The 25,391-nt window shown below is 30.2% G+C and overlaps 1 protein-coding gene across 3 annotated transcripts; it reads right to left on the reverse strand.

Moving 5' to 3' along the window:
- Positions 1 to 1,096: 1,096 nt before the first annotated feature.
- Positions 1,097 to 25,381, reverse strand: LOC123258408. 3 transcript variants are annotated; one of them, XM_044718395.1, is made up of 10 exons: positions 24,882 to 25,381; positions 24,711 to 24,821; positions 18,879 to 19,359; positions 17,701 to 17,847; positions 15,662 to 15,837; positions 15,199 to 15,552; positions 14,806 to 15,030; positions 8,532 to 8,731; positions 7,312 to 7,476; positions 1,097 to 1,515 (listed from the first exon to the last, which is right to left on the reverse strand). In XM_044718395.1, the coding sequence occupies exons 7-10, from the start codon at positions 14,950 to 14,952 to the stop codon at positions 1,461 to 1,463; spliced, it is 567 nt and encodes a 188-aa protein (XP_044574330.1). In that variant the 5' UTR covers positions 14,953 to 15,030; positions 15,199 to 15,552; positions 15,662 to 15,837; positions 17,701 to 17,847; positions 18,879 to 19,359; positions 24,711 to 24,821; positions 24,882 to 25,381; the 3' UTR covers positions 1,097 to 1,460. The 3 variants fall into 3 exon arrangements, with proteins under 3 accessions (XP_044574330.1, XP_044574329.1, XP_044574331.1); XM_044718394.1 differs by lacking the exons at positions 24,711 to 24,821; positions 24,882 to 25,381 and having other exon boundaries at positions 18,879 to 19,137; positions 19,340 to 19,359; XM_044718396.1 differs by lacking the exons at positions 15,662 to 15,837; positions 17,701 to 17,847; positions 18,879 to 19,359; positions 24,711 to 24,821; positions 24,882 to 25,381 and having other exon boundaries at positions 15,199 to 15,607.
- Positions 25,382 to 25,391: the final 10 nt, after the last annotated feature.

Here is a 25,391-nt window from a genome sequence, read left to right on the forward strand (position 1 = left end):
TGTAACATCAAGATGAGCTTATAACTTTAAATATGTCAATCATTAAGAAAGTACAGTGCATTTTAATAAATATTTTGTGAAATATTGACATTTTTAAAGATATAAGGTCATCCCGACGTTACTCTTATCGAGACCTTTCATTTGAGTACCTACATCAATTTTTGATATATTTATATATATTATATATATGTACAATGAAAAATTTATCAAAATACCTTGTGGGTACTCAAACGAAAGGTCTTGATGAGTGTAATATTAAAATGAGCTTATATTTTAAAAAATGCCAATAGTTAAAAAAATACAGTGCAATTTAACAAAATTCATTATTTAATAAAGCAGAATTTTATTTATTTATAGTTTACAAGTCACAGCAGTCACATGGTGACTGCAATCTTGTCAATATATTGTTAGTTTTTTTTTTTAATCAAGAAGAAATGAGATTGTTTAAACAGAAAAAAAATTTCAATGGAAAAATTTAATTTAAAAGAAGAAATAATAGTATGAAATTGTAAATACTATTTATTTATACTATAAAATCGTATGGATTATAAAGAGATTACAATTTTCTAAATTAAGTATATAATCCATATACTTCTTGAAGCAAAATTAAATCTAGGACAATTAGAAGTTGATCTGAGAATTCCAAAGCAAAAAACTAAGTAAAAAGTTGCCTAGAGGCAACCTGTACGGTTCTATATGATCATCGTTGCTTAATGTAATATAACGTTACTCGACTAGGCCTGTAGTAAAAAGTTAATAGTACATTACTACAAGTTGGTATGTATTTTTGAGTAAACTTGCTACTTATGTGTTTATAAACTAAAATAAAAGTTTCCCATATGATAATTTTGCGTAGTCTTGAGCTTCGGAGCAAGGAGCGGCTGACAAATTATCATAACATAAATAATCTAGGTGGGCGCGCCACCCGCAGTGACTGCTCCGTCTTCTCTGCGAAATTTCGGCTGTGTATTTGGGAGGCCACTAATGTTATTCTCCGTATCTACTCCGTAAACTACTCATATTGTATATAACTTTCTAGTTATGCTAAGGACATACCTACACTACAACTCAAGATATTACAATTCTAATTTCAATGACAAAAACCAACGGTTGGGAAAGTTTAAAGGTAAATAAAAAAAAAATACCTGATTATTCCAAATGAACCGTGACAAATTAATGTAGATTTCTTACCATTAGCATATTTACTTTGAAAAAAAAACTGAGTTATGCGTAGAAAAAATAAATGTTAAGAAGAAATAACATTTTTTCATTTAAAGTCCATACATTGCTAGTTGCAAGTAAATTCTTCGTACAGATTGTTATTTATTTTTTATTATGTGTATCATTTTGAGCAGTGTATCCGATGACACTAACAGCTGATGCAGTTCAGCTCTAATCACCTTCTTTGGTTTCTGTTTTAGGATGAATGTTTCAAAAACATTGGTGATTAATTTACGGAGTTACTTGCTATTTTTACCGATTATTTCTTCTAATCCGTTGATCATACATTTTTTTCTAGAAAGATAAATATTGAAATTAATCATATTAAACTTTGTGAGTATATATAAATTATAATACACTAGAAAAAAAAATTTGTTATAAAAAAATGAGTAATCTATTATTAAGAGAATAAGTAAAATTTTGTGGCCAGTGTATTAGTCAATTTATGATAATAAATATTTAGGCTGCATTCGAAAATATCTCAAGATTCATCATTAAGAAATGACCTTTAATCTCGTGAACTATTGACATTTTTAAAGAAATAAGCTCATCCCGATGTTACACTCATCGAGACCTTTCATTTGAATACCCACATCAATGTTTCATATATTTTATATATTTATATATTTCACAAATACCATATATATAAAATATATGAAAAATGCCATGTGGGTACTCAATGAAAAGCTCTTGATAAGTGTAACATCGAGATGAGCTTATATCTTTAAAAATGTCAATAGTTAAGAAAGTACAGTGCAATTTAACATAATTAAGAAATTACATTATATCTTGTGAACTATTGACATTTTCAAAGATATAAGCTCATCCCAATGTAACACTCATGAAGACCTTTCATTTGAGTACCCATATCAATTTTTCATATATTTTATATATTTATATATATCATATATATGTATATATGAAAAATATATCAAAAACGCATGTGGGTACTCAAATGAAAGCTCTTGATAAGTGTAACATCGGGATGAGCTTATATCTTTAAAAATGTCAATAGTAAAGAAAGTACAGTGCAATTTAACGTAATTGAGAAATTACATTGTATCTAGTGAACTATCAACATTTTCAAAAATATAAGCTCATCCCGATGTTACATTCATCAAGACCTTTCATTTGAGTACCCACATCAATTTTTTCATATATTTATATATATTACATAAATGTAAATATGAAAAATATATGAAAATGTATGTGGGTACGCGAATAAAAGCTCTTGATGAGTGTAACATCAGGATGAGCTTATATCTTTAAAAACGTCAATATTTAAGAAAGTACAGTGCAATTTTACAAAATTCATTATTTTATAAAGAAAAATTATATTTATTTAAAAAATTACTGTAAAAAAAGTTTTTATTACTTTAGCTAAAAAATAAAATTATTTAAAATTAATTTCTTCTTAAAAAATTGCTCATTTTATTTTTAAATAAATTTTTTATCTCAGTGTACAAATATATAATAATAGAGAATATATGTATTTAGTCGTCTGGCCGTTGATGAATTTTATTTGACCTAAAGACGACTGACGTCATTGGCGAGACAACTTGAACGTGCGTTCATACATCTATTAACCACAAGTTAAAGTTTGAGTCGAATATATATATCGAGAGTGTATGTGAAATTTCTATACACATGAACAGAAGGCCCGAAGATAAAATAAAACTTAAACGTCGACGTACTAAGACTGAACGGGATGCGAGCGCAGGACAATTGGACTAAATTACGTACAAGCACGCGCCGCTTATACACAAGGGCTCTTCAAAAACCAATTGGTCCACTCGCTCATCTCATCTTGTCTCATCTCTGTATCTGCTCGTGTTATGTACTACTAAATGACTTCGGTGTTGCTGTTTTTTAGGTGCGTTAAAATAACGAATCTCATCTTATCTGCCTAACACGCGATATTAAATAATAAATTTTATGTTCGGTTTCAGGTACAAGGTGAGACAGGATATGAGCAAAGTACTTTATATTAAAGAGCTTCCAGTCGTTAAATAAGTATTTAGGAGTCGACAAAAAAAATTTAGATAGCTTCACAGAAAAATATTTCGACAGAATCATTAAAGATTCAGATCCACGATACTTATTGGAAGAAAAAAATTATTTTTCGATTAAGAGATGCTTAAAAAAATTCAGTTATGGTTTTTCAACACGATAAGGTAGTAAAATTTTTGTACACTGAAAAAAAAAATTATCTTTAATCAAGAAAATAGTTTTGAAGAGTTTCATTGTCTTGAATCAAGATAAAAAAATTTTGAATTAAATAAAATTTAATAAACTAAGAAAATAATTGGTAAATATTTACAAGTGGGGTCAACCATTTTAATTTTCATTTTTTTGAACGAAATTTCTTTTGATTTTATTTTTATGAATTAGTGCCTTCAAGGTTTCATATCATTTTCACCGATAGTCGATTTATTATAAGTATTTAGGCTGCAATAGAAAATGATCTAACTCTAGATACATTATTAAGAAATTACCTTGTATCTTGTAAAATATTGACATTTTTAAAAATATAAGTTCGTCCCGATGTTACACTCGTCGAGACCTTTCATTTGAGTACCCACATGTATTTTTGATATATTTTTCATATATACATATATATAAATATATGAAAAATATATCGAAATGCATGTGGGTACTTAAATAAAAGCTCTTGATGAGTGTAACATTGAAATGAGCTTATATCTTTAAAAATGTCAATAGTTAAGAAAGTACAGTCCAATTTAACATAATAAAGAAACGACCTTGTATCTTGAAAACTATCGAAATTTTTAAAGATATAAGCTCACCTTGACATTAAATTCATCGAGACCTTTCATTTGAGTACCCACATAAATTTTTCATATATTTATATATATTATATATATGTATATGTGAAAAATATATGAAAATGCATGTGGGTACTCAAATAAAAGCTCTTGATGAGTGTACCTTCGGGATGAGCTTATATCTTTAAAAATGTTAATAGTTCACAAGATACAAGGTCATTTCTTAATTATTGACATTTTTTAAGATATAAACTCATTTTGATGTTACACTCATCGAGACCTTTCATTCAAGTACCCACATGGCATTTTTTATATATTTTATATATATGGTATTTATAAAATATATAAATATATAAAATATATGAAAAATTGATGTGGGTACTCAAATGAAAGCTCTTGATGAGTGTAACATCGTGATGAGCTTATATCTTTAAAAACGTCAATAGTTAACAAAGTACAGTGCAATTTAACATAATTAAGAACTGACCCTGTATCTCATGAACTATTGACATTTTTAAAGATATAAGCTCATCCCGACATTACACTCATCGAGACCTTTCATTTGAATACCCACATCAATTTTTCATATATATTTATATATTATATATTTATATATATGAAAAATATATCAAAATGCATGTGGGTACTCAAATGAAAGCTCTTCATAAGTCTAACAATTGTAATATTTGATTATTGAAATTTTTGTTTTTAATTATTAAAATAAATTACTCATTAAAAATATTATTTTATTAATTTACAGAGTACTTTAAATTCAATCTAAAGTTATTTAGATAACTCTTAACTCGAAAGTAAAATTTCTTAATTTAAAAATTTTTCTACCGAAATAAAGAATATGAAATTCTTCAAAATTATTTACTTGATTCAAGTAAATATTTTTTTTTCTGGATAATTATTATACTGAATATTTAAAATATAAATTTTAATAAAATTTCTTTAATGTAAATCTTGAATTGCCTGACAGCAATCAAGCTCCTTAAATAAGGACGAGTTGAAGGTAATATAATCGGCAAGAAGAATTAAAGAGATATAAAATAAGCGCGAGAAGAAGCGACGAATGATTAAAGGCATACATAGATATAATATAAAAGCATCAGAATATTTTTATAAGTAAAAATACAAAGCCTGGAGGCACGCGTCTGCTCCTGAAAATATATGCACTAACTTATGAGTAATTATTACCCCGCGGCCTGTTACTCTGCCGGCACTTATCTTAGGAATACTTGCCATTACGAAAAAATTCCGCTATACACTGCCTACTCCTTCCTCTTATTCTTCTGCTGTTTATACCCTGATAGCGCTTGGGGCTTGGAGCAGCCTCTGAATTTTACGAGGGAGACCCATTTCCAAGGGCAGACACGCAGATCTGAATTCTCAGCCCGGGGGTTCACCAAGTACTGATGGGAATAGATACATAATATTCTCAATTTAAATATTGTATCGTATACTGTACTTAGTTTTTCACTAAATCATCTGGATTATTAACTTTTATTAATTCAAAGCTTGCAATGGGTGTAAATTAATACTAGCCACGGTTGAATTTTTAATTAAACTAAATCTTATTTTCTACGATAATTACAATAATTATTTTTTTACTAAGCTAATCCTTGACGCTAAGACTCCCACGATATAATAAAACTGGAATGATGATTGGAAAAAGGTTTCTTGGTAAGAAATAAATCAAGGGGAACCTTCACGCAAAATTAGACTCGTGAATTATTTTATGCGACTTAAATCCAATGAATGATGAATTTATTGGGAGTATTTTACTTTCAGAAGACGGAAAAAAAGCTTGAGAACTAACCCGGTTCCCTCGAGAGTAACTGATGGTAAAACTCAGCGAAATAATTCAATCAATTAGCATTTCTCGCAAGAGTCAACATCACGTCGTCTCAATCGCGTGGCCAGTCTACGATTCCCAGGATGAGTTGCGCTGATAAACTTACAAAGGAACTGCCGAGGACTCGAAGGTACTTTGTAATACAAGTTCGCATGCTTACTTTTATGTAATTAAAATTTTTATATTTTTATGTGACTGTCGAGACTTGTGAATTATAAATAAATTAAATTTTGTTTTATTAAATAATGACTTTTGTTAAATTGCACTGAACTTTCTTAGCCATTGACGTTTTTGAAGATATAATCTCACCCTGATGTTACACTCATCAAGAGCTTTCGTTTGAGTACCCACATGCATTTTTGATATATTTTTCATATATACATATATGTAATATATATAAATATATGAAAAATTGATGTGGTGACTCAAATGAAAGGTCTTGATGAGTGTAATGTCGGGGTGAGTTTATATCTTTAAAAATGTCAGTAGTTCTCAAGATACAAGGTCGTTTTTTAATTATTGACATTTTTTAAGATATAAACTCATTTCGATGTTACTCTCATCGAGACCTTTCATTTGAGTACCCACATGGTATTTTTTATATATTTTATATATATGTAGTATTTGTGAAATATCTAAATATATAAAATATATGAAAAATTGATGTGGGTACTCAAATGAAAGGTCTTAATGAGTGTAGTATTGGGGTGAGCTTATATCTTCAAAAATGTCAATAGTTCGCAAGATACAGGTCGTTTCTTAATTATTGACATTTTTTAAGATATAAACTCATTTCGATGTTACTCTCATCGAGACCTTTAATTTGAGTACCCACATGGCATTTTTCATATATTTTATATATATGGTATTTGTGAAATATATAAATATATAAAATATATGAAAAATTTATCTGGGTACTCAAATGAAAGGCCTTGATAAGTGTAATGTCAGGATGAGCTTATTTCTTTAAAAATGTCAATAGTTCTCAAGATACAAGGTCATTTCTTAATTATGTTAAATTGCACTGTACTTTCTTAATTATTGACTTTTTTAAGATATAAGCTCATCCCGATGTTACACTCATCAAGAGCTTTCATTTGAGTACCCACATGCATTTTCATATATTTTTCATATATACATATATATATTATATATAAATATATGAAAAGTTGATGTGGGTACTCAAATGAAAGGTCTCGACGAGTGTAATGTCGGGGTGAGCTTATATCTTTAAAAATCTCAATAGTTCACAAGATACAAGGTCATTTCATAATTATATATCTGCCGAATGGCCTTTTTTATTTAAATTTTAATTCCTATTTATATTTATATAAATTTAAAATAAGTATGTAGGTATTATTATTGTTAAATTACAGATGTTGCGACATTAAACTTATGTTTAATATCTGGGTTTTATAACTCAGTGGAGAAAGATAATAAACTTACACTTCTGCATGGAAGACTTCTTTGTCTACTTTGCCTGGTACACACTCCCGTGGATTCTGATTATAGTCTGCGATTCCAAGCAACTTGATAGCCGTATTATACTGATCCAGTGTGATACTGCCAGTGTGTAATGGATCGAAGCTCTGGAATATTCCATCAATGTGTCTGAAAGGTACCAGAGTAAACAATGAAGAATAGAATAATAAAATATAATAAATAATGGGATAACAAACAAAAGGAGATTCGGGTTCGGAGAATCAATTGCCAATTCAGTTATCGTTGAGACATCACTTAAGAATCTGAGGGTGCTGAGTTTCGATCTGCTGGAGATGTTCAATTCAAGTTAAGTGAAGGAACGAGGACATCAGTCCAACAGAAACTTTAAGACAATTTGTTGGCGTACAGCGCAAAGAGACCAGCAAGAATTAATTCACGGATTCCAATGAAAGATCAAATTTTTTTTTTAATTAATTTTATACTTAATAAAATATTTTTTATTATTTACACTGAAAAAAAATTAACTTGAAATTTAATTATTGATGGGTTAATTAATTTTTTTTTAAATTAAATTGGAATCAATTGAAATTCTAAGGACTCATCAAAAGTATTATTTTATTGTTTTAAGCAGTACTTTAAATTCAATCTAAAACTGTTCAGGTAACTCGTAACTCGTAGGATAAAATGAATAAAATACTATATTCAATTATTTATTGCAGCGAGCTTTGAAACGAGCGCAGAGACGATCAGACGGAAGACTATGAAATGAATAGAAGAGACGCGCAAAAAAAAATAAAAATAAAGAGAAACAAAGCAGAGGAAGTAAGAGAGAAAATTGACAACAAGATAAAATGACCGGCGGCTGAGTTTCAAATTATTGGACAACAGAGTCGTGACTCTCGGTGTCGTCGTCGTTTTCGTACCAGTAATTTCTTCAATTCCATTTGTCACGAGCCTGCGGTTGTACGCTACTATTGTCAGCCGCAAAATGAAATTTCCCGAGGGCGTTGACGAAGTGTGCCTATATATTATTTTTTATTCCCGTCAATCCTCGCCAATCAGAGACTTTCAGTTATACCAACAAAGAAATGAAATATTAAATTTATAATAAATCTAACCGCAGGATTTTACAGAAGGAGTATGCTTAGTAAATAAATTTTTAAATTTACAAAAACGGGACTCTAATTTACAAAAACAGGACTAATAATCCGAATATTTTTTACCTGTCTGTAAAGATAAGCGGGGGTGGTCCTTGTCCAGTTTTGAATAGTAGGCACTTTTCAATAAGATCCGCCAGGTACTCGATAGGATTGTCCGGCTCGTCGATCAACAAATGGGAGATCAGGTAGTTGTTGAGCTCAAAAATTTTATGGCTGGTTAAATACTCGTGAGCTTTATGTTTCGGGCAAACATTGGCCGTTTGCTGCAATAACAAAAATAATACAAGTAAGAATAAGTTTAATCCATAAGTAGAAACTCATCAATCATCATACTGACTGTTTTTTATTTTTATCCTGGTTCAGAGTTTATTTATTTAGTTATTTATTTATTTATTTATTGCCTTACAATAGATCCAGCAGCCTAGGCTAGTGACATGGTCACTTAATACAATCATATACATTTGATGGTATAGAGCATACAAATTAATGGAGACAATATCTAATAATTGATTAAACATTAATTATACATAGACCGAAAGTAAATATCATTATTTAAACTGCAGTAATTTCAAATGATCGCATGACAATCAGAATTGCTCAATAAAAAATTGCAAACAGTCGTATGTCTGCGAGGAAACTTTGATTGCGTGTCAAGCACCAGTGAATCTACGTCTGGTATTTTAGGAACGCGGTAATCTGTTAAACTGCAGTCGAATATAGCCTGGAATAGACTGGAGTCTCTTCGTGGATTTTTGGCCGTAAATGACCGTTTCGTGTCCTAGTCCATTCAGTTCAAGCTGACTCAGAGGAACTGCACCAAAAAGACAACTTATAATAACAATAATAAATAATCTCAACAGAAAGATTCACGGCCCGAAAATACTACGTTGCCCGAGGCAATTTGCGGGGGCTGTGTACCGAAATCGCCTCTAAACGCTCTGAATTCCTGAAAAATTAGACTGATTCATCGGGCGTATAATGGCGGTGTGGTGAAACTATAAAACGAGCTCTAGAAGTTTAGACCCGTAGAGAGGATAATCGCGGGGGCGCCTGAGGCTTTAGCTCCAAGAAGAATAATAAAAAACTACCTTTAATTTACAATCCAGGATACTTTAATCCCTAAAAGTGTAAAGCGACCCCAAGACTAAGGAAGGATAAGATCTTGGACTGTCTTTTGGACTTAGCAGGACATCATCTGGGACTCGAAACTTTCTTTAAACTTCAAACTAGAACCTTGATGATCCCTACACAAAAAAAAAAAAATTCTTGCACCAAGAAAATTTTAAGGAAAACAAAACTTATTTAAGAGCAAGAATAAATTTTCTTGGCTCTAGAAACTTTAACTTCATTCAAGAAATTTTCAATCTTCCTTAATATTTTTTTAAGCCAAGAAAATTTATTCTCTACACGGAAAGAACAAAATGACACTGGATATCATCCCAGATTATACTGAGTGAAAAAAATTTTCAGATGGTAGCTAGTATAATCCAGATTAAAATGAGTATAATCCAGATATCACTCAGTATAATCTAGATTATACTAGCTACTATCTGAAATTTTTTTTCGCCACAGATATCACTGAGTATAATCTGGGATGATATCCAGTGTCATCTTGTTCTTTCCGTATAGTCAAGAATTTTTTTTTTCAGTGTAAAAGAGCTCAAGATCAATAATGTCGCGGGACAAAAGCCAAAAGGGCGTACAAAAAAATATTTTTCATCAATTAACTCGAAAGTGTCTAAAAAAATTTTTTTTTGAGTTACTTATGCCAAAAGGGCTTTTAAAAAAAATTATATATTTTGTTACAATAATACATAAAAATAATGCTACATCAATGAAGCAATATAACAATAAATATGAAAAATAAAACTACAAAAAGGATCAAAATGTTCAACAAAAAAAATGTTTTTTTTTTTTTCATTTTTATAAAATGGTAAAAACATTTTTTTAGTTATATTTGACTCTATTTAAAATTCTCAAAAATTACCAAATTTTTTTTTTAAATCATAAAATTTTTAAGTTTCTAAAGTCAAAAGGGTGTATAATTTAAAACATACACCTTTTTAGCTTTGGAAAATTTTTTTTCACCATTTACCTTAAAAATGATTGGCAACAAAAATTTTTATACGCCCTTTTGGCATTTGTCACGCAATGTGTCAGTGAAACCAGCAAATAGAAAGGAAGATTTACTGGAATTTTCTCAAACAAAACAAAATACAAACAAGCCTTGAACCGAGGAAACGTTACACGGTCATAGACTTCTTGGTGGTACGGATTGTACCGTAATGTCTCGGTTGAATTTTACATTACTATACACCAAGTACCGTGGGTACGACTGCGTGCGTGGATCGTGGATCTGACAGACGTAAGACGTATCTAGCTGGTGCAACCTCCTCCTTTAGAAGCCGTTGCAGCATAACGAGGCATACATACACGATACGAGATACACCATACACCGACCAGGTACACTATGATTAGCGGAAAAGCATTGGTAAAAGCGGTATGCGCCTTTCATTATCCACCTAGTGGATAGTACCTGGTGAAGTAATGTTCCTGTCCCTGGAATAACTTTCATGATCAATACCCAGCCGGCGAGATTAAATGGATGAGAACAAACATCATTCGAATAAACGGGGAGTTTAATTGAGGATCGATGAATCATTTCAATAGAATCCATTGACGCCCGCATGGAAATGACATATCAGATGAATGATAAATAATGGCCTCCGAAAATGAACTAGTGCGTGTGATAGCGATGGAAAATGGCTAATACAAGAGAAGAGGTGCCCTTAAAAACGCAAAGTCGAGGGTCGCTGGAAGGGCTTTACTTTGGCCACGTGTCGTCCACGCGAGAGGGGCTACTCCCCCTGACACACTCGACAGGAGTCGGATATGACGCTCCTCGAGGATCGTGGGAATATTTCTTCTATGTAATGGTAATGGTTATGGTGCTCGCTAAATTTAAAGATATGAGTTGTAGTTGTAGTTACTCTAGCGAAACTTTTTGATCTTTTGCCTACCATGTCTACGATATCGTAAATAAATTTTTAAAGGCCGGATTTGGTAACTCATCGGGTTCTACACAGAAAAAAAATTAAATTGAATTAAGAGAAAAAATTTTGAAACAAAAAAATAATTTTTTATTTGCATTGTCTTGAATCAAGACAAAAAATTTTTGAATTTAAATTTTTTTAAACCAAGAAAAAATTTTTAAAAAAATTTAATTTGAATCAAGACCAAAAATTCTTAAATTAGAATTTTTTTAAACCAAGAATTTTTTTTACTTAAATCAAGAAGAATTTCTTCAAAATTAATTACTTGATTCAAGTTAATTATTGTTCTGTATATAAAAAATATTTAAAAATAATTAACAACACTATACCTGAAGATGATTATTTAAATATGCCATTTAAAAAGTTACTTTATTCAAAGTTATTTTATTTATTTTAATATTTATACTATAATTAATATTAATATTTTATTTATTATATTAAGAAATCTAATAAATATTTTAAAATAATGAATTTTATTTTTCAACAGGTTATGGGCCAAGGCTTATCTTTAAAGTATACGCCGTTTAATTCCTCTATTTTATTTAAAGAAGAAAGGAAAAAAATTTTTTTAACAGTTTACTCTAGCGAAACTTTTTTATGTTCGCCTGCTATGTCTACGAGATCGTAAATAAATTTTTAAAGGCCGGATTTGATAACTCATCAGGTTCTACACAGAAAAAAAATTAAATTGAATTAAGAGAAAAAATTTTGAAACAAAAAAATAATTTTTTATTTGTATTGTTTTGAATCAAGACAAAAAATTTTTGAATTAAAATTTTTTTAAACCAAGAAGAAATTTTTAATTTAAGAATTTTTTTTCTTAAATCAAGAAGAAGTTGTTCAAAATTATTTACTTGATTAAAGTTAATTTTTTTTCTGTCTATAAAAAATATTAAAAAATAATTAACAATATTTGAAGATGATTATTTAAATAGGCCATTTAAAAAGTTACTTTTTTACAAAGTTAATTTATTTATTACATTAAGAAATCTAATATATATTTTAAAATAATTAATTTTATTTTATTTTTCAACAGGTTATGGGCCAAGGCTTCTCTTCAAAGTATACTCCATCAAAATCTTCTATTTCATTGAAAAGAAGAAAGGAAAAAATTTTTTTCACAAACAATTGGAGGGTAAACCGAATTCTACGTAGAAGAGGGTAAATATAGTTATGATAATAATTATGGTTATTGTCATTATTATACTTCGCAACAGTGCGTATGAAAAGAGCTAAACTTATACATGTATGTATTAATTGAATAGGTTATGCACGCGATCTACGACGCCTGAAAGTCTGGGAGACGTGTGACTATGACGGAGTTTCTGTGGGAAACTTGGTAGCTTCATGTAGTTTTATGAGCAAAAATAAACACGAGGGGAAGGGCATGGAGGGTATATGCGTTATATTCTACCGTCCTATGGCTCCTATAGCTCCTATGGCTCCTATGGCCCGGCAACCTACTTACCGGATAAATTAACATGTACTTATTCTCGAATAAGTTGTTTATAGTCACACGGACGCTGATTAATGTGGTTATTACGGAATTAAGCGCCATACTTGTACACGAAGACACTTGCGTGGGAGATTGGAAAAAAATTAAGTACCCATGCCAGCGAAGATAAAAAAAGGAAAGAAGAAATGGAGTTTAGTCGGGGGTCTTTGATACCAAGCATCCTCCTACTTTTTTTTTTGTTTAAGTGTCATAACTAAAATATAAAGTTATTATTGGTAAAAAAAAAATTAAGCTAAAGGTAAAAAAAGTCAATGGATGGATCATTGACAAAAAAATTGTGACTGTTGACATTTTTTCAATTTTTAACTTCAAAATTTTTCTTCTATTTTATTAATTTTCAATATTTCTTCAATGTATTATTTAATATTTTTGCTTTATTAAATAATGACTTTTGTAGAATTGCACTGTACTTTTTTAACTATTGCCATTTTTTAAGATATAAGCTCATCCCGATGTTACACTCATCGATACCTTTCATTTGAGTACCCACATGCATTTTCATATATTTTTCATATATACATATATATATATATATATATATATATATATATATATATATATATATATATATATATATATATATATATATATATATATATATAATATATAATATATATAAATGTATGAAAAATTGATATGGGTACTGAAATGAAAGGTCTCGATGAGTGAAATGTCGGAGTGAACTTATATCTTTAAAAAATGTCAATACTTCACAAGATACAAGCTCATTTCTTAATTATGTTAAATTGCACTGTACTTTCATAACTATTGACATTTTTTAAGGTATAAGCTCATCCCGATGTTACACTCATCAAGAGCTTTCATTTGAGTATCCACATGTATTTTTGATATATTTATCATATATACATATATGTAATATATATAAATATATGAAAAATTGATGTGGGTACTCAAATGAAAGGTCTCGATGAGTGTAAGACCGGGATGAGCTTATATCTTAAAAAATGTCAATAGTTCTCAAAATACTAGGTCGTTTCTTAATTACGTTAAATTGCACGGTATTTTCTTAACTATTGACGTTTTTAAAGATATAAGCTCATCTAGATGTTACACTCATCACTAGCTTTCATTTGAGTATCCACATGTATTTTTGATATATTTATCATAGATACATATATGTAATATATATATAAATATATGAAAAATTGATGTGGGTACTCAAATGAAATTTCTCGATGAGTGTAACATCGTGATGAGCTTATATCTTTAAAAATGTCAATAGTTCTCAAGATACAAGGTCATTTCATAATTATGTTAAATTGCACTGAACTTTCTTAACTATTGACATTTTTAAAGATATAAACTCATCCCGATGTTACATTACACTCATCAAGAGCTTTCATTTGAGTACCCACATGCATTTTCATATATTTTTCATATATACATATATGTAATATATATAAATATATGAAAAATTGATGTGGGTACTAAAATGAAAGGTCTCGATGAGTGTAACATCGTGATGAGGTTATATCTTAACAAATGTCAATAATTCACAAGATACAAGCTCATTTTTTAATTAAAGTCAAGAAATTTGCAATGACACTAAATTTCAGTAAAAAACCGATTTTATCATATGACTATCCTAGACACAAAATTTTCTTGTTCTCTTAATAATATAAATAAGAATTATAAATTGTAACGAACAGCAGATGGAATGTCATTGTAAAGATTAAAGCCACTGAAGAAATTTCCAGATGAGAGTCGTGTAAAGATAAAAGATTAAAAAGAGCGATACATGTATTACCTGAGGAGAATCGCAACCGCCGATCTGACTGTTCTCGCCTTTGGATAAGCGAGTATCCAGAGGATTCTCTTTAACTTCCCCGTAATTTCGAGTTTTTGGCGGTGCTTTTGATTTGTCTTTACTGCTACCAGCTTCCTGGGCACTCATTATATTTATTTATCTTCTTCGCCACCGAGGGTCGTGTCACCGCTCCGTTTTCAGTTGATCTTTTCAGCTCTGTCGCAACTATATTTGTGAAAAACAAAAGAGTAAATGCCGATTAATAAAAAGCGCAATGCAACTGTTTTAATAAATCAACAGTAAATTCCACAGCTGAGTTAAGTAAGTATGAAAAAAAATGGAAAGTCAATAAGTATAATAAAGCGTGAAATAAGTTTGAGGTATTTGACTGACTTTTTTTGGATTTTTTGACAGAGAAAGAGGTCCAGTTGGACTGAACAGTGTGTCTCCAAGAGCAAGAGCCGAACCGGTCGATGATTCGTTTCTTCTGCTCTTTCCTCCATCTTCGGCTGATCAGTTGATGCCCAAAGAAACGCGCAATGCCAAGCACGGTGACCATTTTCCAAGAAACCCTGCCCGCAACCCCTTTTATGCGACCTTAAAAGGTCTGGTAGCTTCCTCGTGGACTGGATACTCTGAAGGTCTCGAGCCGTCTAGGGTATATGCGTATTTCAATGCTTGCAAAAAATATATACGCTCAACCGGTCGCTGCATAATCATCTACTTCATGTTAAACATTTTTTAAAGCTAAGAAGAAATATAAGTAATATTAAATTATCAATGTAAGCCAATTATTTGCTATATTTTTAACAAATATATGGTATATATTAATGAATTTTTATCTTTTCATACGCACTGTTGCGAAGTATAATAATGACAATAACCATAATTATTATTATTATTATACTTGTCCTCTTCTACGTAGAATTCGGTTTACCCTCCGATTGTTAAAAGAATTTTTTTCCTTTCTTCTTTGAATAAGATAGAGGAGTTAAACGTCGTATACTTTAAAAATAAGCCTTGGCCCATAACCTGTTGAAAAATAAAATTTTTTAGAATTAATTATTCTAAAATACATACGAGATTTCTTCATATGATAATAAATAAAATATTAAAATTAACTAGCAACCTTGTAGTCACTTGCTATAAATAAATGAAATTTTGCTTTATTAAATAATGACTTTTGTTAAATTGCATTGTACTTTCTTAACTATTGACATTTTTAAAGATATAAGCTCATCTCGATGTTATACTCATCAAGAGCTTTCATTTGAATATCCACATGGCATTTTTCATATATTTTATATATATAGTATTTGTGGAATATATAAATATATAAAATATATGAAAAATTGATGTGGGTACTCAAATGAAAGGTCTAGATGAGTGAAACATCGGGATAAGCTTATATCTTTAAAAATGTCAATAGTTCTCAGGATACAAGGTCATTTCTTAATTATGTTAAATTGCACTGTACATTCTTAACTATTGACATTTTTAAAGATATAAGCTCATCCCGATGTTACACTCATCAAGAGCTTTCATTTGAGTACCCACATGCATTTTGATATATTTTTCATATATACATATATATATATATATATATATATACATATATATATATATATATATATATATATATATATAAAATATATGAAAAATTGATGTGGGTACTCAAATGAAAACTTTTGAAGAGTGTAACATCGGGATGAGCTTATATCTTTAAAAATGTCAATAGTTCTCAAGATAAAGGTAATTTCTTAATTATGTATCTAGAGATGGAGAATTTTCGAATGCAACCTAAAGACTTATTATAATAAATTGACTATCAGTGAGAATGATATGAAACCTTGAAAAAGCACCAGAACTTCTTCTTGATTTGAGTAAAAAAATTCTTAAACTAAGAATATTTTCTTGGTTTAAAAAAATTTCAAAGAATTTTTTGTCTTGATTCAAGACAATGAAACTCTTCAAAATTATTTTCTTGGTTTAAGTTAAATTTTTTCAGTGTAGTTTTTCTAGAAAGCTTGGAGCTGAAGGCTCCAAGCTCAAGATCTTGAGCAAGCAAATAATTGGAATTATTTTGTTCCAACCGACTTCTCCAGGAGTAACTTAACTGGAGGAATAACATCAGCGATCGTAGAAGCTCCCAAGCCCAGAAATAAATGAATAAGAATGCAGCGCATCCTAAGGACAGCGGTTGAATATATTCCTGTATTATATGTATATATGTGTAGTGTAGAGAAAATAAGCAGAAAAAGAATACAAATAAGAAGAAGAAGAAGCGATCGAGATTCGAAAGCCGATGTGGATGGTATACACAAGTTGAACCGATAAATCAGACGCGCGCGTGCGACACACCGAAGGTTACTTCTTTCCACCCATAGCAACAAAACTGTGCATCGATGTAGCAGCCCAAGATTGGTGGTGAGTCAACGTCCAACGCTCAACTTAAGATCAACCGGACAAAGGAAAAATAGAAATAATAAATATTAATGGCCGATTGACGAAGAGTAAACGCCGCCTGGTATGTACTGGCTGCTTAAGCTTCAATCTGAATTAAATCTGAATCTCTTCTCTCCGGCAGCTCAACTTGTACGTTTTTATTTAATCGGTTTTATGGAAATTTAGTGCGTGGTTGGACACTACACTCCATGATATTTATGTATTATATTGTATTATATTTTATATTAAAAATTATAAATTTCTACTCTACTCTAGTAATATATAATACAATTTACTGATTACTGGGATCACGAGGACAGCCCAACCGGTTTATTAAACGGATTTGTCGTAAATTCACCCGGACATTTTATGGATTATTTTAATAAATATAATATAATATAATATATTTATGGTTATTATTTAAGAGCGATGGATTTAAAATGCACTTACATTATTGGAGACTTGTACGAGTGAAGGCTATCGAGAAATTCGAGCCACTGCTAGAGGCGCTCTCGATTCAGGTTGACACCAATCGTAGTGACTGAATTCCACCAGAGAATTATTGTCCCCAGAGGCTTTGACGTTGCTCACGATTATCTGGGGACAGTGTCATCTTAAAATTTGCTTTTTTATAACACTAAAATTAGCAGATATTTTACAATTTTAAATTTTTTTAATCAATAATAATTAGCAACCTTGCAGTCACCATGTGACTGCCGTGACTTGTAAACTATAAATAAATAAAATTTTGCTTTATTAAATAATGAATTTTGTTAAATTGCACTGTACTTTTTTAACTATTGACATTTCTAAAGATATAAGCTCATTCCGATTTTACACTCATCAAGAGCTTTCATTTGAGTACCCACATGCATTTTCATATATTTTTCATATATACATATATATATAATATAAATAAATATATGAAAAATTGATGTGGGTACTCAAATGAAAGGTCTTTATCAGTGTAATGTCGGGATGGGCTTATATCTTTAAAAATGTCAATAGTTCTGAAGATACAATGTAATTTCTTATTTATGTTAAACTGCACTGTACTTTCTTAATTATTGACATTTTTTAAGATATAAGCTCATCCTGATATTACACTCATCAAAAGCTTTCATTTGAGTACCCACATGCATTTTTGATATATTTTTCATATATACATATATATATATATAAATATATAAAAAATTGATGTGGGTACTCAAATGAAAGGTCCTGACGAGTGTAACATCGGGATGAGCTTATATCTTTACAAATGTCAATAGCTCACGAGATACAAGGTTATTTTTTAATTATTGACATTTTTAAAGATATAAGCTTATCTCGATGTTACACTCATCGAGACCTTTTATTTGAGTACCCACATGGCATTTTTCATATATTTTATATATATGGTATTTGTGGAATATATAAATATATAAAATATATGAAAAATTGATGTGGGTACTTAAATGAAAGGTCTTGATGAGTGTAACATTGACATGAGTTTATATCATCAAAAATGTCAATAATTCACAAGATACAAGGTAATTCCTTAATTATGCATATAGAGGTAGAGCATTTTCGAATGCAGCCTAAATTCTAATCATAATTTAATTTTCATTACTTTTTTAGTTTCTGACTTGTTAATTTTAGCCATCGTCTGGCTTATCCTCACCTCCCGGGTTCGCATTAAGCAAACATATATATAATATATAAATATATTATTTTACAGATGTGTGAGATGTAATGGCGAGGGAGCACTTTTGTTTCTACCGTTACTTGGTGGATACGAGAACCCGGGTCATTATCTTTATCAATCTTAGCCTGAGCGTAAACGCTCACCAGTCCAGCCATTCGTGACCATCTTTGGCCGCGGAGCTTACGGAAGAGCTCTCTCATCTGTATTTTAGAGCAAGACCAAGAAGATTAAGAAGACAGACACGTGTTAGTGTGTGAGCCAAACTAGTCCTGCTAAAACAACCTTTTAAATTTATTTATTTAAATTAAAACGGACTTGTCTTCAGTGGATTTTATTTTGGCCTCCACTTTTCACAACGCGGTGTCACAAGAACAAGATACTTAACTTCCACGTGTCACTCACCTCATCTGGACGTTGTTAATCTGCAATCATACATATAATTACAACATATACTTAACAAGCAAATTTCTGTTTTTATCTAGAAATTTTTATGTTTTTATTTACATTAAATTTAAACGACCACACATCAGAAATAATATTAAGCGGGTCTTATCATCCAAGTATGATTATTTTAAATAAAAATATAAATAAGTGTAGAGTTTTGGGATCTTAACTTTATCTTTTGTATATAATACCTAGACTAATGTTCTGCCCGTAGATTAAAATTCAAGTGCTAAACTAAAAGCCACCCTGTAGTTTACGGGTTTTTAATCTTAATCTCGATTAATACTTACACTCCACTTGCCTCGAGTTTACATTAGCTTCAGGGGCTAGTTTCGGCCTTAATCTCCACTTTTCTATTTATACATCATTTCTACGTCTCCAGAGGACGTCTAAATGATTTGTTGCGTCGCTTTGTCCCCCAAATACGTCTTTATATTTTTTACAGAACGACATTGGCTGTCAAAATTTATAATCCTGAAAAATGGATGCTAGGTGGGTTTTTTCACACGTCAGCAGAGTATCTGGAAAATAACCTCAGAGGATTTCTATTGTAAGAATAAGATTACTTCAATGACTCAATAGCTGTATAAGCGTTTATGTTTACTTATTGTTAAAAAAAAAAACTTATAAAATAATATTTGTTATTTTCAGGCTCGACTTCTGGTGAAGAAATAGCAGGTAGAAAATTTTTTATTTTAATGGAAATTAATTTAACAGATATTTGATTATTTTTGCAACAAATTATGGCAAAAAAATTGAAATGTAGAAATTTTAAAAAATTATAAATGCAATTTTTTGGAACAAATTTGGTAATTATTTACAAGTGGGGTCAAAATTATTTTTGGCGAATGATAACAAATGTCGTGAAAGAAAAAAATAAAGATTTCGATAGCTTTTTTACCTTCAAAAGTTGGAAAAAATTTTAGCTCTCATGTTTATGGGTAAAATTTCTATTTTATCTTTTTTTGATATATTTTTTTTTTTTGAAAAGTAAATAAAAAAACGAAGAGTTCAAAGATATAAGCTCACCCCGATGTTACACTCATCAAGAGCTTTCATTTGAGTACCCACATGCACTTTGATATATTTTTCATACATACATATATATAATATATATAAATATATGAAAAATTGATGTGGGTACTCAAATGAAAGGTCTTAATGAGTGTAACATGGGAATGAGCTTATATCTGTAAAAATGTCAATAGTTCTTAAGATACAAGGTCGTTTCTTAATTATGTTAAATTGCACTGTACTTTCTTAAATATTGACGTTTTTAAAGATATGAGCTCATCCCGATGTTACACTCATCAAGAGCTTTCATTTGAGTACCCACATGCATTTTCATATATTTTCCATAAATACATATATATATAATATATATAAATATATGAAAAACTGATGTGGGTACTCAAAATAAAGGTCTTGATGAGTGTAATGTCAGGGTGAGCTTATATTTTTAAAAATTTCAATAGTTCACAAGTTAAATATCACATTTTTCTAAAAAATTTATAAATTTTTTTGAAAATTTGTTAAAATCGTGATAATCTACTTTTTTTTTTAATTCATGTTTTTACGTATTTTTCAAAAAAAAATATATCAATAAAATCAAATAGAAATTTCGTTCAAAAAAATGAAAATGAAAATAGTTGACCCCACTTGTAAACATTTACCACAAATTTATTTGTTAAAAAAAAAAAACTAAAAAACAATCAAGTAGCTAATTTTATTAATGTCATTTAATTTCGGTATAAGTGAAACCTGATTCGATAACTTTAAAAATTTTGAATATTTTTGATTTGTATCAACTATTGTTATTATGTGCATTGACTTGTTTATTTAACGTCATATCAATCGTAGTTACAAGTGAGAGTAACCAGAAGAATTTTATAAACAGTACACCCAAGAAGATCGTAAAAGAGCCGAGTACAAGGCGCCAATCGACGTAATGTTATGACGGGAGTTTGCGCTTCAAGGGTTTAGTTCTACCAGTACCAGATAAGAGGTAAATGTTTTATTTTAGAGCCGTATTATACCCAGAACGTGACCAACCTAAAAATTGTTTTGTTATTTCTTCTCATTTCTTCTTCTTCTCAGACAAATACGACTTTGGTTACCCAGTACCAGGATTTAAATTGTTCCCGCAGAGTTTCTGCGGTTGTCTGGTAGAAGGATCAAGGATTAGCGACGGTATGGCTCTGTTTTAACTACTTACACTTAAACCCCTCGGGATTTTAACGAGCAGTCGGATAAAAGTTTTATGACGTGGTTTTTTTAAATTCTTTTCCATTTGGCCGTTGACGCTGGTGTTCATTCATTCATCCGGTGTTTTATTCGCGCAATATGGGTACACACATAAATACAAGCATCATCATTCTTGTTCACCCGCTTTCTCATCCGGCGTTCTGTGACTTTCTTGCGTCACACATCAAGCTAATGTGCGTTCCCATCCAAAGCAAGCCAACGGACTTTTATTTTTCTCTCTCTTTTTCTCTTTGAGACTTTCTGGGTCTCTTTCCCTTTAACTCATCCAGCTTTTAAATAAAAGTACCATTTAATAAGACGTGAATCGTTATTCGGATCTTTCGATTCCGAGTTACTGTCAAGGATCTACGGGGATCGAGCGTCTGTCGACGTCTTCCGGGGCGATGCGATACTTTGATAAGAAAATTGGACACTCGGAGGCATTCGGCCTGGACTTTAGCATCAACAGCTTAAAACAGTAACGGTAAATGTGTTATTTACCCATTACACGACAAGGCTCATGATGACCAACATCAAGACCAATAAAAAGAAGTGGAGAACATTTTTAAAAAGTTTGGAAAATCCAAAAGTCCACGCAACATAATCTCATTTTTCACAATAAAATTCATTAAAATAAAATACAAAAAATACTTTTAAATCTTTCGCGCGATTCACCCACACTGATAGAAGGGTTTGTTAATAGTTGAAAATATTTGTTAATATTTAACAAATCATTTATTAGAGACCACTTTTTAGTCTTTAATAAATATTTCTTAGTATTTAAAAAGATTTATTAATATTTAATAAATGAATATTAAGATTTATTAAATACAAACAAATCTTTTTGAATACTAAGAAGTATTTGTTTAATACTAAAAAGTGGTCTTTAATAAATGATTTTTAATTATTAAAAAATACTTTTTGGTACAAATCAATCCTTCTATCAGTGCAGAAAAGCACAGATACTACGTATGTATTGTAAACGATCCTTATTTACATATTTAAATAACTTAATTTCGGAAACTGGACAATAAATGACGTTAAATTATGAGAGTTGCAACGTTTTGCTGATTTATTTCAGCTTCCTCAGGCAAATCTTACAAAGTTTAGTTTTTACCAAGTCAATAGTTGTAAACACACTCGACAGATAGACGCTGTTGAATTTTATTTTATCTTATTAATTTATTAATTCGAATGGTAGGGTAGAAGTACCGTTTGTGGCCATTGTACCTTTTTTGGCCACTTTATTTTCAAATTACTGTATAAATATCCCTATAAGCGCAAAAGACTTCATGAATTAAATTCGTATAAATGTACTAATTCATAAATTCTATAAAAATTCTACTTAAATAGTTAAATTTTTCACAAATTCACTAAAATATCAAGTGGCCAAAAATGGCCCTAAGATGGCCAAAACCGGTACTTCTACCCTATTTGAGAGAAATCTAAATAAGTTGTTAATATTGTAATTTAAAAAAATGTTTGAGATTATGAATATGCTGTTTTACTCAATTACATCTATTGACTTTGTAAAAACTAGATGAGAATACTAACCACAAGATTTTCTTGATGAAGCTGAAATAAATCAGCGAAACGTTGCAATTCTCATAATTTAACATACTTAATTTATTATCCAAACTTAAATATCTTTTTTACATACATATATATCTACAAACGATTAGTAGATTTTTAGTTTATTCCTAATTATAAATAAACTACATTGAATTAGACCGTGATCTTCGAAAGGACTCAGTTTTAGATCATACTGAAGCGTATAAAAAAATGGACTTGATCAATTATTAAGTTTTTCGGCAATTATCGTGACCACGCCAGTTTCCATAGATACATTTGCCAGCCGGATGTCTACGGAATAATTTTTTTTATTTATTTAAAAAGCAAAATGTCATAAGTATTGAAAATAGTGTTTTTCCATGACAATTATGCGTAAATATTGTTCTACAAGTCCGATAGAAAATAAAGAGACAATTTTAGTTAAAGAAATCGCTTGATTCTGGCTAAAAATACTAATTGAAAAGAATTGAAAAGCGCACTGATAGAAGGATTTGTTTATACACTGATAGAAGGATTTCTTAATTAAGAAGATTTCTTTGTATTTAAGAAATCATTTCTTAAACATCATTTTTTAGTATTTAAAAAATATTTCTTAATATTTAAGAAATATTTCGTAGTATTTAAAAAATATATATATTTCTTAGTATTTAAGAAATATTTCTTAAATACAAAGAAATATTTTTTAAATACTAAGAAATGATGTTTAAGAAATGATTTCTTAAATACGAAGAAATCTTCTTAAATGTTAAGAAATCCTTCTATCAGTGTAGTTAAAAATATTTGTTAATATTTAACAAATCATTTATTAGAGACGAATTTTTAGTCCTTAACAAATATTTCTTAGTATTTAAAAAGATTAATTATTATTTAATAAATGAATATCAGATTTATTAAATACAAACAAATAATTTTAAATACTAAGAAATATTTGTTTAATACTAAAAAGTGGTCTCTAATAAATGATTTGTTAACTATTAACATTATATCTATATATACAAACAAAAGAATTGAAATTATTGAAAAGAATTCGAATTTCATAATTTTCACTTCTTTTTAATGAATATTTTTAAACAGGGGATTTTTTTAAGGCGAGTTTAGAGCACAACCTCATCCGCTTCGCTTATGAGGCGTGCAATATTATCGTTTATGCTTCTGTTAAGTTGAGAACAGAGTTTCACCTCCTAGAATCTTAACCACATACTCGCACACGTGTTCGCTTCGGTTCTGATTCTAAGATACCGGACCTATGTGGTGCTTTTTGCCAGCAATGTCATTCTTGGGATACTCTTTTGCCTCTTCTGTTTCTTCTCCCTTGTAGAGGAGACTAGACACAGTTTTTGTGGCTTTGCAAGTAACATCCAGCTACTATGCTACCAACACGACACAGTTAAGTCTACTCACTTAAATCCAGCTGGTAAATGCTGCGATTAGAATCTCTGACTCAGATAATGTTATTTTTACAGCTTTTTATCGCGTAACACAATACTTAAATGTATATAATCGTAGTATATACCATATACTACTCTGTATAAGTAATCCTCATTGGCATTTCCTCGATGTCAAGACATCGGTATCCACGACACGTCTCCTTGTAATTTTTATAGCATTACACCCATGTACTGCTCTAAAAAAACTATATACTAAAAAATTATGGGCTTCTGACTGAAACGAGTCCCGATCTTACGACTCGCCGGCCATAAATGTTGTCGTCCGGTTCTACGGTCATCTTCTGTAAGTATTATAATTTTTTATTTTATTTATTTCATTTTTTGCTATCATCACAATCATTTAGAGATTATTTCCACTGGCACATTCGCACACTCCCCGGAAGGACTCAACCTCTGATGCATCTTTTGGTAAATATAAGCTTGATGAAGCTATATTTATACAGGTTGGGCAAACGCCGACGTCGAGAGGTTAATGATTAGGGATAGAGTGCTAATGGCTCGCTCACAACATTTCTTTGTTTAGTCATTGCTGGTATGTATTTTGTATACACTTACCTCTCTGCTAGTCCACGTTAAGGAAGTATAAAACGAACATTCCGTTCACTGAGTTTCATTTCACAATGCATATATATAGCTATACTATAGTACGTGACTTGAGAAGGATTCATTTTGTTCGAGACTGTACTTTCAGAAAACTTAACAAGTTTTTACTAGTGATTTAATGACACTTAGCTTACCGAAATAAT

This window comes from Cotesia glomerata, linkage group LG2, assembly GCF_020080835.1.
Source record: "Cotesia glomerata isolate CgM1 linkage group LG2, MPM_Cglom_v2.3, whole genome shotgun sequence".
NCBI classification, from domain to species: Eukaryota; Metazoa; Arthropoda; class Insecta; order Hymenoptera; family Braconidae; genus Cotesia; species Cotesia glomerata.